General features: G+C 38.4%; 1 protein-coding gene across 1 annotated transcript in view; it reads right to left on the reverse strand.

Moving 5' to 3' along the window:
• The window catches only part of CC2D2B (coiled-coil and C2 domain containing 2B), a 108480-nt gene that overhangs the window by 16726 nt on the left and 77439 nt on the right, over positions 1-14315 (reverse strand). The window contains exons 25-28 of the mRNA XM_036265495.1: positions 13212-13308; positions 4365-4463; positions 2105-2287; positions 1725-1922 (exon numbers count right to left, since the gene is read on the reverse strand). Coding sequence (XP_036121388.1) covers positions 1725-1922; positions 2105-2287; positions 4365-4463; positions 13212-13308 — 577 coding nt within the window. The remainder of the gene's footprint in view (positions 1-1724; positions 1923-2104; positions 2288-4364; positions 4464-13211; positions 13309-14315) is intronic.

The raw sequence follows: 14315 nt of genomic DNA on the forward strand, positions 1-14315 counted from the left end.
TTTAAACATGATATATTACATGTATAATTTAAAATATAACTGTTAAAATTGAAAAGAGATATTGAAGAACAGCATAAGTTTGATTTGCTTTCAGGTTCAAAGTCAGAATTATTTTTATTAATGTAAGCTGTTAATGAGCTGCTGCAGCAGGAAGATACTGGTATAGCCTGCTTTCTCAAACAACAAAAATTATACGGTCAATTGTTGCCCCTCTAGGACTAGAGGCAAGGACTCAAGCTAAAACAAGAAAGGAGAAAGGGATACAAATAAATAGTGAGTTAACACAGAAAGTTCAGTAACATTTTCATTAATTTACAATAGCCACCATTTATGAGCTATTAGGACCTCCTATGCTGTCATGGGTCACAGTCCTTGACAAGCAAAGGAGCTAGGATTTATATTAAACACACACAAATATTGTCTTTGCAATGCATCTAAGAACACTACTATCTCCTTGGATTTTGGGTGTGAGGAAACATAGGCAGGAAGAAGCTCAGAATGGAAAAGCAGAGTGAAGCAAAAGGCAACCTAAATTATGAATTTTGATTTCAGCTTAAGAGTCCAGCTAAGGGAGATTTAGATTGGACAATAAATATTCTGAGGAGAGTCAACTGACCCAATCAAACCTGAATAAACAAAAGGTACAAGTGATTTTTCATAGATGTCCTTTAACCAAAGCTTACTTTTTTCTCTTTTTTTAAATTAATTTATTTTTGTGACAGATGTTTCTTCTTTTTCTCCCATACTTACTTTTTTCTTAAAGGGGAGTCTTATACTTCTGATTTCATATTTTTCTTTCTGAAAGTGAAAGAAGCTATATCTTCTTTTGAGTCTATAATGAATAAATCTTCATTTTATATAAAATTAAATTTTGAGTATATTTATCTTTTGGCGGCTGGTAAATAGGTAGGCATAAAGTTACATAGGGATGATGTGGGAAGTGTTATGTTGGCAGTTTACATAGAAAATATAATATAGTGCCCGGCTGGTGTGGCTCAGTGGTTGAGCATCGACCCATGCACCAAGAGGTCGCCAGTTCAATTCCCGATCAGGGCACATGCCCAGGTTGTGGGCCCGATCCCCAGTGTGGGGTATGCAGGAGGCGGCCAATCGATGTTCTCTCTCATCGATGTTTCTAGCTCTCTCTCCTCCTTTCCTCTCTCTCTAAAATCAATAAAGAAAAATTAAAAATATATATAACACAGTTGTTTTCATTCCCACAAACAATGACAAACAATCCTGTGAGAAGCAATCCTTAGAAGGACACCCTTTAGACATAACTTTTATTTTGCCTGGAAGTCAAATAAATTTTTGCATCATTTTTTAAAGTTTGATAGAAAATTTGTGAAGCCAGTATGGTCATGTGAGCTGGTATAACAACAGTGACCATCTGGTCCAAGCAGGCAGAAATAAAGGGGATCAGAAAGATCTTCTATCAGGGGCTCAGGAGGACACATAGCAACATAGATGGTTTTTCTCTCATGAAACTGTCTTTGAAAGCAAAACGATTTTAGTAAGAAACTTATACTCAAAATTAATATTAAAAAATAAACAGTTTAAAAATGTAAATCTGGAGTGATGAAAATGTTCTAAAATTTATCATGGAGATGGTTGCACAATTCCATGAAGATACTAAAAATCACTGAATTGTACACTTTAGATGGGTTAATTATATGGTATGTGAATTATATCTTAATAAAGCTACTAAAATAAATATAACTTACAAGAGTTGCATTAGAATCACGAAGAAATATATCCAAGAGTTGCTGAGGTGGATTTAATGCTTTGATGTATCTTGTTACTAAGATCTGCATCCCGTCAGCATTAAAAACAGTAGTTGTGATTCTTCGGTTGGGAAATACTGCCTGACAATTTTTTCTAAAAATGTGCGCTCTCTCCAAAACATCTATTTGATCTGAAAACTAAGTTTAAAATCAAGTTTAAAATATTTCAACATTGTACCACACATATTGTTCCCACAGGGAAATACCAAAAATCAATGTGTGAGGTTTTTTGGCCAGCTTTGAAATTACTGTTATTGGTTTTTAAAATACTTGACACTTCTTTGATAGTATATATGAAAATAATTCAATGTAAAACATACCTTGTACAGTTCTGGATTATAGGTGACATATGATATTTGAGGTTCAATGGTAGCAAAAATATTTAAAAAGGTACATTCTTTTGAATTCTGCTCATTATAATCTTCTTTAGGAGACATATAAGACTTACTCCAAGTATACCCAAGCAAAACTGGTGGAATGTGTACTTGGAATGTTCCATTAATCTGAAAGAATATATTAATATAATTGGCTCTGCAAGATGAAAATAAACATCAAATAGCTCAGTCTTCTCCTCAACAGGAAGCAGGCTTGCATGAGTATGCGCTGGTCCTACTGATATGCACTTGTACAAGGATGATCAGGTTCTCCACAGTGATCTGTTCACAGGCACCCTTGACACCTGGGTGTCTGTCTAATAATGCACTATGCAAAAAGGGCAGGAGTAAGAAAGTTACTATATCAGAGTGATAAAAACTCTAAAAAAATCTAATTCCAGCCCAGAGAAAATGCTAAAAGACAATGTTACATTTTTCATTGGGTCTAGAAAGAGAAAAAAACTACAGCAGCAGGAAGGACAACCTAAAGGTCCACAGGAGGAGAAATTGTGTGGGTGTGTATAGGGAGGAGCTAATCTACAATCATAATAACTAATAATCATAGTTAATAGTTACTGAGCACTTGCTATGGCACTGTGCCAAGTGCTTGATATAGATCACACCATTCAACGAAGTAGATACTGCTCTCCTTTCCATTTTGTAGATAAGAAAATTGAGGCTCAGAGAATTTAAGTCACTTGTACAAGATCACAACACAGCTGATGAGTAGTGGAGCCAGATTGCAACCCAGGTGTGTCCACATTTGAAGCTCACATTCTGAACTACCTCTCTGTCCTAGAGTCTGGCCTGAGACTGAGAGACAACGGCAGAGATTTACGAGCGTAGAAAGCCCCATTCCTTCCAAAACTTAAATCTCTATTGCTCTTTATTTGCAGCACTTATATGTGCAACATCCTCCCTCGTGACACTCTGCAGTTGCATATTATGCAAACATTTCTATTCTCCCTAATATGCATTCTGTCTTCCTTTCTTACCAACAGTTCTAGCTGGCAATGTGACAGCCATGTAGTGGTCAAGTCACATCAACAAAATATGAAAAGTCTGCTGGGATTTTCCAGTGAAGTGTCTGTTTTTCTTATATAGGCCCTGCCACTTCATGCTTCACCCTGATTCCTGTCTACAACATGAAGATGAGGTTGCAGGCACAGTGAACACTTTGCAGTTATGAAGATGCCAGTCACACGGTAAGGACAGTGGAACAGAAATGCAAAAGTAGCTTGGATTCTTCAAGATATTCTTGAGCTGCTGCACTGGCATCTAGACTTCTTTTCAAGTGAAATAAATAGACCCGACACCTCAGCCACTGTTGGCTTTTCTGTGGCATACAACCAAATGCAGTATTAACTATTACACACATAAATCCTTCTGAGTTAAATGCCCTCGTTTGCTTGACAAACTCATCTTTAGGACTTGATTCAAAAGTTATCTCATCTGTAAATACTTCCCTGATCTTTCATTCTCCTCCTCGTTCCCCTCTTACCCACCCTTCCGCCTCTGAACACCCCTTTCTTCCCCCTCCAAACCAGCGTGAGTAAGGTACTCCCTACTGTATCATTGTACCTAGCTCATACCCCTATCAAAGCACTACAGCATTATCAGGCTGTACTGAAATGTGAGTTTTCTTCTATAGACAGGGAACTCCACTGAGGTAGAAAATTCATCTCTGAGTCTTCTATATATGGCATAGCTCTGTAAGTAAGTAACAGAGCCTCAGATGGAGTCTAGGCTGGAGTTTTTATATTTTGCTGGTCATGTAGGCATATTCTTGCTACATAACCCAACAGCAGGGCCCTCGGGGAGTATAACAGAGACAGGTACTAATCATCAGTCTCACCATGAATGATAAACGATTCTGAGGAGCTGAAACTCCTGGAACCCATGCTTATGAGGCAACATCATTAATCAGAACATCTGTCATCTGGTCCTATGAAACTATTATGTTCAATTATAAACGCTGCCTTAAGATTTATGGCTAACTGTCCCATTTTATATCAATATTAAAAAATAAACTTGTGGGTGTCTTCTGTTTTAGAAACAGCTAAAACCTTCAAACATTCCAACACCCCAATGGCTCTCAAATACAAAATCACTTTAACTGACCTAACAACCTGCCAATCACAGAATCTGATTCAGAGAATCAGTAAATGTTTCTATTGGCCAGAGGTAAAGAATCATTTTCTATTACCTCAGATTGTTGCAGAAGAGCAGAGAAAGGAAAGATAATGGATCCAAGCCAATTCTTTCTTACATATGAATGACCACTGCAGCTCCTGAAACAGCGATCCTGTTAAAATAAGTAATTTTTCTATTATTTGCTTTATATCATATGATGAATACTTTCACACACTTGTAGGTAAGTATAAAAAAATCATTCTCTTTATTTTAAAAAGAAACCAAAGGGTAAGTAGAAAATATAATTTTTCTCACTTTTAAATTTCTTTAAAAGATAATTGACTAAAGCAAAATAATGACCTGTTGTAGAGTTTATGACATATGCGTGGCTATTCACATTTTTAAGGTAATACTTTTATTTTATTTTATTTTATTATATTTTTAACTTATCTTTATTGTTGAATGTATTACGAATGTTCCTCATTTTTCCCCCATTGACCCCCTCCTCCCCTCTCCCGCCCCACTCCTGTCTTTTCCCACACTGTTGTCTGCGTCCATTGGTTATGCACATATGCATATAAGTTCTTTGGTTCATTTCTTCCCACCCCCCAACCTCCCTTCCCTTTGAGGTTTGTCAGTCTAGCAACCAATTTATATTTCTTAATCCCTTCACCTCTTTCACCCATTCCCCTGCCCCTCCCCCAATCTGATAACCAACAAAATGTTCTCTGTTTTGAGAATGTTTCTGTTCTGCCTGTTCATTTTGTTTGTAGATTCAATTGTTGATAGATATGTATTCATTGCCATTTTGTTTGTTTATATTTTTTATCTTTTTCTTCAAGAAGACCCTTCAACATTTTATATAATAATAGTTTGATGGTGATGAACTCCTTTAACTTTTTCTTGTCTGGGAAACTCTTTATATGGCCTTTGATTCTAAATAACAGCTTTGCAGGGTAGAGTAATCTTGACTGTAGGTTCTTGCTTTTCATCACTTTATTTCTTGCCACTCCCTTCTGGCCTGCAAAGTTTCTTTTGAGAAATCAGCTGACAGCCTTATGGAAACTCCCTTGTAGGTAACTAGCTGCCCTTCTCTTGCTGCTTTTAAGATTCTCTCTTTGTTTTGAACCTTTTTCATTTTGATGATGATGTGTCTTGGTGTGGACCTCTGGGGTTCATCTTATTTGGGACTCTCTGTGCTTCCTGGACTTGTATGTCTGTTTCCTTCACCAAATTAAGAAAGTTTTCTGCCATTATTGTTTCAAACAGGTTTTCAATTTCTTGTTCTCGCTCTTCTCCTTCTGGCACTCCCAAGATGCGAATGTTGACACGCTTGAAGTTGTCCCAGAGGCTCCTTGCACTATCCTCATTTTTTTGGATCCTTTTTTCTTTTTGCTGTTCTGATTGGGCATTTTTTGCTTCCTTATATTCCAAATCGATGGTTTGCTTCTTGGATTTACGTACTCTACTATTGATTCTGTGTAATTTATTCTTTATTTCAGTTAATGCCTCCTTCATTTCTGACTGTGCATCCATCATTTCTGACTGGTCTTTTTTTATGCTCTTGAGGCCCTCACTAAGTTCACTGAGGTTCTCACTAAGTTCATTGAGCATCCTCATAAGCAATATTTTGAATTCAGCATCTGTTGGGTTGCTTATCTCCATTTCAAAGCTTAGTTCTTTTCTTGGGGTTTTGTTCTGTTCTTTCATTTGGGACCTGTTTCTTTGTCTCCTCATTTTGGCTGCCTCCCTGTGTTTGTTTCTGTGTATTACTTAATGAGTGGTATGGGGCTATCTGAGACCAGATGCTGCTTGTTTGAAAGAATTTAGGAAAAACTGATCTGAAAAATGGCGGTGGAGTGAATGGAGCTACACAGACCATCTCCCAGGACCAAACTGGATTTACAACAAAAATAAAGACAAAACGTCAGGAAGGGGCAACCGAAAGACACCTTGGAGAACCACATAACCAGGGACACTGACTCAATCCTGGTAGGCTTGCGAGGACGCGAAAGGAGGCCGGGAGCCCACGGTCCACAGCGGCCTGGGCAGGGACCAGGGGACTCGGTGGGAAGCTGCTGCTGCCACCTCGGCTGCAACCCCACCTGAGTCCTGCGAACTCTGCGTGCTAAGCCCTCGGCTGGTGCCGCACGAACTCGCTGGGACCAGGGGACTCTGCTGGAAGCTGCTGCCATCTTGGCAGTGTCCCGCTACCGTGGCTTAGTCCTGGGGCTTCTGCTGAGTGCAAGGCCCTCGGCTGGTGCCAAAGCCACAGCCGCCCTTGGCTGGAAGCAGCATCCTCAGGTTAAAAGTCCCAGGTGGCTCCATGACGCAGAGTTTAGACAGAGGCTAAATTGGCAGCACTCATTCACCTTGGACTCTGGCAGAGGGAAGGCAGACTAGACTGGAACTGTGTGGGGACATTCGGGTTTTGGAAGGTGCTAAGAGCTTTTGCTAAGTGCAGCCACGCAAGACTGTGGTCATTTTATTCCTTCCCAGGGCCCTGGGGAGAGGCGGAGGCCCCTCCCTCGGAGATTCAACCCCACCTGGTGGCCATTGAAATGCTAATTGAGGCCCATTAACAACCAGCAGCTGCCCCACCCTCAAGAAATCCTCTTATACTGAGCACCTGAGGGAGTTTTTCAGGCAACTCAGAAACCAAGGGTCTTCAGGTAACCTCTACTAATAGCCTCCAGGCAAAAAAAGCTAGAGGATAACTACCATTCCCTGGGTTAGCAACACTAACCAGAAAAGCAAAGACTTGACAGTAGTGTTTAAAGTGGGTCCTCCCTGGCTCATCCAAACCCAGGAAAGAGAGCCACAAACAGCAGAACACCAACACCCACAGGGAAAATTAGGCAGACTCCAAAGCCCACTGTGATAGCCAAAATGGTGAAAAACAGAAACAAAAGCCAAATGAAAGAACAAGAGACCTCTATGGAAGATGAGACTAATGAGGTGCAGTTAAGCAAGTTAACAGAACAAGAATTTAGAGCCATGATGTTGAGGAAGCTCAACAGCATGTGTAAGGATATGAGCACCATGAGTAAAGACATAGAGATGTTGAAAATCAACCAGTTGGAAATTAAAAAACAAGAAGAAGAAATGAAGAATGACATGAAATGAAAAACACATTGGAAGGTCTAAAAAGCAGAGTAGGGGAAGGTTGAGGACCAGATCAGTGAATTAGAAAACAGGGTAGAAAAAAATCAACCAATCAGAAAACCAAAAGGAAAAAACAATTAAAAAACAGGAAGATAGCTTAAGAGAATGTGGGACGACTGGAAACGGAATAATATTCGCATCATAGGAGTCCCTGAAGAAGAAGAAAATGAGCAAGGGTTAGAGAATATATTTGAAGAAATAGTGACAGAAAACGTCCCTAATTTGGTGAAGGAAGAAGGCATTCAAGTTCAAGAAGCACAGAGAGCCCCAAGTAAGAAGAACCCAAACAGGACCACTCCAAGACACATAGTAATCAAACTGCCACAAATTAAAGACAAAGAGAGAATCCTAAAAGCAGCAAGAGAGAAGCAACAGGTTACCTACAAAGGAAACCCCATAAGGCTCTCAGCTGACTTCTCACAAGAAACATTACAGGCCAGAATGGAATGGCATGAAGAACAAGGATCTGAATCCAAGACTACTCTACCCAGCAAGACTATCATCAAAATAGAAGGTCAAATAAAGAGCTTTCCAGACAAAAAAAGGGTAAGGGAATACATTAGCATCAAACCAGCACTGCAAGACATGTTAAAAGGACTGCTGTAATTACCAGGAGAAATGGGAAGAAAAACAGAACCACACTAAACAAAAATGGCAATAAATAAGTACACATCAATAATCACTTTAAATGTAAATGGATTGAATGCTCCCATAAAAAGACACAGAGTAGATGATTGGATAAGAAAGCATGACTCATCTATATGTTGTTTATGAGAGACCCACCTCACAACAAAAGACTCACATAGATTGAAAGTGAAGGGATGGAAAAAAATCTTCCAAGCAAACAGAAAAGAAAAAAGCTGGGGTAGCAATACTCATATCTGATAAAATAGATTTCAGAATGAAGGCCATAACTAGAGACAAAGAAGGCCACTACATAATATTGAAAGGATCTATCCAACAGGAAAATATAACCTTGATAAGCATATATGCACCCAATATAGGAGCACCAAAATATATTTAAAAACTTCTGGAGGACTTCCAAGGAGAAATTGACAACAATACAATCATAGCAGGGGACTTCAACACCCCGCTGACATCACTGGGTAGATCCTCTAGACAAAAAATTAGCAAGGAAACAGAGACTCTAAATGAAGCACTAGACCAAATGGATTTAATAGCTATCTACAGAGAATTACACCCCTAAACTACAGAATTCACATTCTTCTCAAGTGCACATGGGACATTCTCAAAGACATACCACATGTTAGGGCACAAGTTCAAGAAAATTGAAATCTTATCAAGTATCTTCTCAGATCACAATGGCATGAAACTAGAAATCAATTGCAGGAAGAACATACAAAGACATTTGAACACATGGAAACTAAATCGCATGTTATTAAACAATGAATGGGTCACCGAGGAGATCAAGGAAGAAATCAAAAACTTCCTGGAAACCAATGAAAATGAACACACAACAACACAAAATCTATGGATGCAGCGAAAGCAGTTCTGAGAGGGAAATTCATAGCACTACAAGCCTACCTCAAGAAACAAGAAAAATTTTTAATAGACTATCTAACCTCACAACTTAAAGAACTAGAAAGCAAACTAAAAGAAAACCCCAGAGCAAATAGAAGGAAGGAAATAGTAAAGATCAGAGCAGAAATAAATGACATAGAGACCAAAAAAATATTCAAAGGATCAATGAAACAAAGAGCTAGTTTTTCGAAAAGATAAACAAGATTGATGGACTCTTAGTTAGACTCAACAAGAAACAGAGACAGAGAACCCAAATACACAAAATCAGAAATGAAAGAGGAGAGGTAACAACTGACACCACAGAAATACAAAAGATCGTTAACAACTACTATGAACAATTATATGGCAACAAATTCGACAATCTAAGCGAAATGGACAAATTTCTAGAAACACATAGTCTCCCAAAACTGGATCAGGAAGAGATAGAAAACTTGAACAGACCAATAACAACAGAAGAAATTGAAGATGTAATCAAGACTCTCCCAGCAAACAGAAGCCCAGGCCCGGATGGCTTCATGGGGCAGTTTTACTGAACATTCAAAGAAGAACTAACACCCATTCTCCTCAAACTATTTCAAAAAATTCAAGAAGAAGGAAGACTTCCAAACTCGTTTTATGAAGCCAGCATAATTCTAATTCCAAAACCAGAAGAAGACACAACAAAGAAAGAAAACTACAGGCCAATATCCCTGATGAACATAGATGTCAAAATCCTAAACAAAATACTAGCAAATCGGATCCAGCAATACATCAAAAACATTATCCACCATGACCAAGTGGAATTCATCCCAGGGATGCAAGGCTGGTACAATATTCGCAAATCAATAAATGTGATACACCACATAAACAAAATGAAGAATAAAAACCACACGATCTTATCAATAGATGCCAAAAAAGCCTTTGACAAAATCCAGCATCCATTTCTGATAAAAACGCTCAGCAGTGTGGGAATAGAGGGATCATATCTAGACATAATAAAGGCCATATATGAAAGACCTACAGCCAACATCATACTCAATGGGCAAAAACTAAAAGCATTTCCCTTAAGAACAGGAAAAAGGCAAGGATGCCCACTTTCGCCACTCTTATTTAACATAGTACTGGAAGTCTTAGCCACAGCAATCAGACAGAAAGAAAAAATAAAAGGGATCCAAGTTGGAAAGGAGGAAGTGAAACTGTCATTATTCGCAGATGACATAATACTATACATAGAAAACCCCAAAGAGTCCATCAAAAGTTTACTAGACTTAATAAATGAATTTGGCAAAGTAGCAGGATACAAAATTAACATCAAGAAATCAACAGCATTCTTATACACCAATGATGAACTCACAGACAGAGAAACTAAGAAACAATCCCATTTACCATTGCGGCAAAAAAAATTAAGATACCAAGGAATAAACTTAACCAAAGAAATAAAGGACCTATTCGCAGAAAACTATAGGTCATTGAAAAAAGAAATAGAGGAAGATATAAAAAAGTGGAAGCACTTACCCTGTTCATGGATTGGGAGAATTAACATCATTAAAATGTCCATATTACCCAAAGCAATCTATAGATTCAACACAATCCCCATCAAAATACCAACGGCATACTTCACAGAATTAGAACAATTACTTCAAAAGTTCATATGGAACCAAAAAAGGCCTCGAACAGCCACAGCAATCTTGAAAAGGAACAACAAAGTTGGAGGGATCACAATACCAGATTTCAGGTTATACTACAAAGCCACTGTAATCAAAATAGCCTGGTACTGGCACAAGAACAGGCATATAGACCAGTGGAACAGAACAAAGAACCCAGAAATGGACCCAAGGCAATATGCTCAATTAATATTTGACAAAGGTGCCAAGAGCATTCAGTGGAGTAAGGACAGCCTCTAATAAATGGTGTTGGGAAAATTGGACAGCTACTTGCAGAAAAATGAAACTAGACCATCAACTTACACCCTACACAAGAATAAACTCAAAATGGATAAAAGACTTCAATGTGACTCATGAATCCCTAAAAACCCTAGAAGAGACTGTAGGCAACAAAATTTCAGGCATCATACGCAGCAGAATTTTTACTGACACATCACCCAAGGCAATAGAAACAAAAGAGAAAATGAACACATGGGACTACATCAAACTCAAAGCTTCTGCACAGCGAAAGATATAATCATCAAAACGGAAAGGCTACCCACTGTATGGGAGAGCATAATTGCCAATGATATATCAGATAAGGGGTTAATTTCCAATACATATAGAGTGCTCATACAGCTCCACAAAAGGAAGACAAAGAATCCAATTAAAAAATGGGCAGAGGAACTAAATAGACACCTCTCCAAACAGAACATACAAATGGCTAAGAAACATATGAAGAAATGCTCATCATCACTAATCATCAGAGAGATGCAAATTAAAACAACAATGAGGTATCACCTCACACCTGTAAGAATGGCCACCATCAACAAATCATCAAACAACAAGTGTTGGCCAGGGTGTGGAGAAAAGGGGACTCTAATACACTGCTGGTGGGAATGCAGACTGGTGCAGCCACTGTGGAAAACAATATGGTGTTACCTCAAAAAATTAAAAATTGAACTGCCATTTGACCCAGTGATCCCATTTCTAGGAATATACACTAAGAAGCCCAAAACACCAATCAGAAAGAATATATGTACCCCCATGTTTGTAGCAGCACTATTTACAATCGCTAAGATCTGGAAACAGCCCAAGTGTCCATCAGTAGACGAATGGATAAAAAAGGAGTGGTACATATACACAATGGAGGAGTACGCAGCTGTAAGAAAGAAAGATCTCTTATCCTTTGAGACCATGTGGAGGGACCTGGAAAGTATCATCCTAAGTGAAACAAGCCAAACAGAGAAAGACAAGTTTCATATGATCTCACTTATTTGTGGAATATAATGAACAAAACAGTCTGAGGAATGGAGTAGTCCCAGAGACGTGGAAGTGGGGTACAGACTTACAATCCCCAGAAGAGGGGGGTGGTGGGGGAGAGATAAACCACAGAACTTATATGCATATATGCATGAACAGTGGACATGGACAACAAACTGTGGAAAGGGCAGGGAGGGAGGGAGAGGGGGGAATTAGTGGGGGGAAAAGGAGAAACATCTGTAACAAAAATTAATTAATAAAAAATAAAAAATAAAAGAATTTAGGAAAAACTTTAAGCAGGCTCCAAGACAGGCCACTCCTATGGTTAAGCAAGTGGCAACAGCTTGGGTGGGCCTGAAAGTTGGGTGGGGCGGGGCATCAGGGAGTCACCTGGGCGGGGCTACCAATGTGAGCCAGGTTGGTGGAGTCCCAGATATGGGGGCTGTCTGCCGCCCCAGGGAAGGGCTCACCAAAGGAACAAAGGCTTCTGACAAAATGTTTGTCCTGGAGAAAGCCCCCTCTCCAGCCCTCACCCCAGTGCCAAACAGCTCAGTTCTTCCCTGTATGAGAGAATGTTTTAATAAGACTATGTATCTCCTGAACTGGAAAACATTCCCATTATGTTTCTCAGTAGTTCTTATATGAGGCTCATCCCTGAACCATACTTCAGGGTCTACTTCAACTTCTCTGAGCCTGATTCCCAACCCCTCCATGTAGAATTAACTGCTCCTTCATCAGTATTGCCACAGAATTTGATAGACATTTCATCAGAGCCCCAAGAGAGAAGGTATAATGTATATGCCTCTTTATACTTTGTGCCAACTTCAGTATGAAGGAAACTAGCATTTATTTTAGAACCTGCTATGGCACTAGGCACTATGTTATGGGCTTTCACATCTACGAGGAAGACATTCAGTAACTTTTAAAATTCCATTGAATAGAACTGGCTTTTAGTAATCATTTTGTCTTTTTTGTAGAAGTGGTATATTTTCTTTGATCAGATAATAGGAAGTGTATAACCCATTTGTGCTTATCTTTCTATCTTAGCTACCAGAAAGCTCATATTTAAATGTCATGTTCAATTGCAGAAACCTACTTCTCCCAAATTCTTGGTATATTTACCCCTCTTCCTCCTATATATGGTTTATGATCTGTTATTTTTTAACTGTCTTGTCATACTTCTGATTTATTTTAAGCTTCCCAAAAATGCTTTTTAGAAAATGTTAGAAATAGATATTGCATTTAAAAGCAAATTTACAAATGTTACTAGACTTCATTCAGTCTGACCTTAGAATTACTTCAACACTATTAAAATTATTGTACTTTACCTCATGTTTTTCAATAATCATTTCATCAAAAATGTTGATATATATATTATCTTTTATTTTAGATAAACTTGAGAAACTATAATCATGTCCTGGTGATCTGTAAATAAAAAAATATTTAAATGCTTAATTTGTTTTATAAGAGCGTTATTTAGAAAGGACTATAAAATTACCTGTGTTCTTTTCTGTTATAATGTGTTAGCTAAGAAAAAATTATGTGCTTTTAAAACAACTGCTATCTTTCATTAAGCCAGTATGTACTTTGTAATTTATCTTATTTATTGCTTAAGATAACTTACGTGAAGAATAAAAATGTTCAAATGTCAAGCAGAAAGACTTTTACCACAGGCATCCATTGCAAACAAATTATCTGAAATATGGTGCATTAAGATTTTCCAACAAGCCCTGATCAGATGGCTCAGTTAGTTGGAGCATCATCCCATACACCAAAAAAAGGTTGCAGGTTCAATTCCTGATCAGGGCACATACCCAGGTTGCAGGTTTGATCTCCAGTTGGGACGCATATGGGAGGCAACTGACAGATGTTTCTCTCTCAAGTTGATGTCCCCCCCCCCACCCCCACCACCACCCCTTTCCTCTCTCTCTCTGAAAAAAAAAAAAGATTTTCCATCTTAAAGTCTGCTAGTTTCTGCTAGTTCACACATATTACTTGATTGGATACATTTTTAGAGGTAATTGAAAGAACAATGTAGTATATACAAGCAATGAACTTTTACTCTCAGCTTCAGCCTGTGTATCAAACCTCAATCAAACTTTTATCAACTCAGAGAGGTTAAATAACTTGCTCAAGCTAATGCCACCAACAAGTGACATAGCCCTACTCTGAACCCAAGTTTAACAGCCTCTAAGGTCAGGTTCTTTTCACTATACCAACTGCCACTGACATTAATAGTTGAAGTTTGTTGCTTAAGAAAGCAACTACTATTTCAAAGGATCTCCAATAGTTTGTATAACTTTCTGAGACCTACAGGCACAATGACACCTTAAAAATGTTAGTGGAGTTCAGAGAATAATTTTTAAATTGAAGGTTCCTTATACTTCTAAGTGATAAGCTGACTTCCTTACCCTTTCATGTCAAGAGTTCCC

The sequence above is a fragment of the Molossus molossus genome, unplaced genomic scaffold (assembly GCF_014108415.1).
Source record: "Molossus molossus isolate mMolMol1 unplaced genomic scaffold, mMolMol1.p scaffold_m16_p_17, whole genome shotgun sequence".
NCBI lineage: Eukaryota > Metazoa > Chordata > Mammalia > Chiroptera > Molossidae > Molossus > Molossus molossus.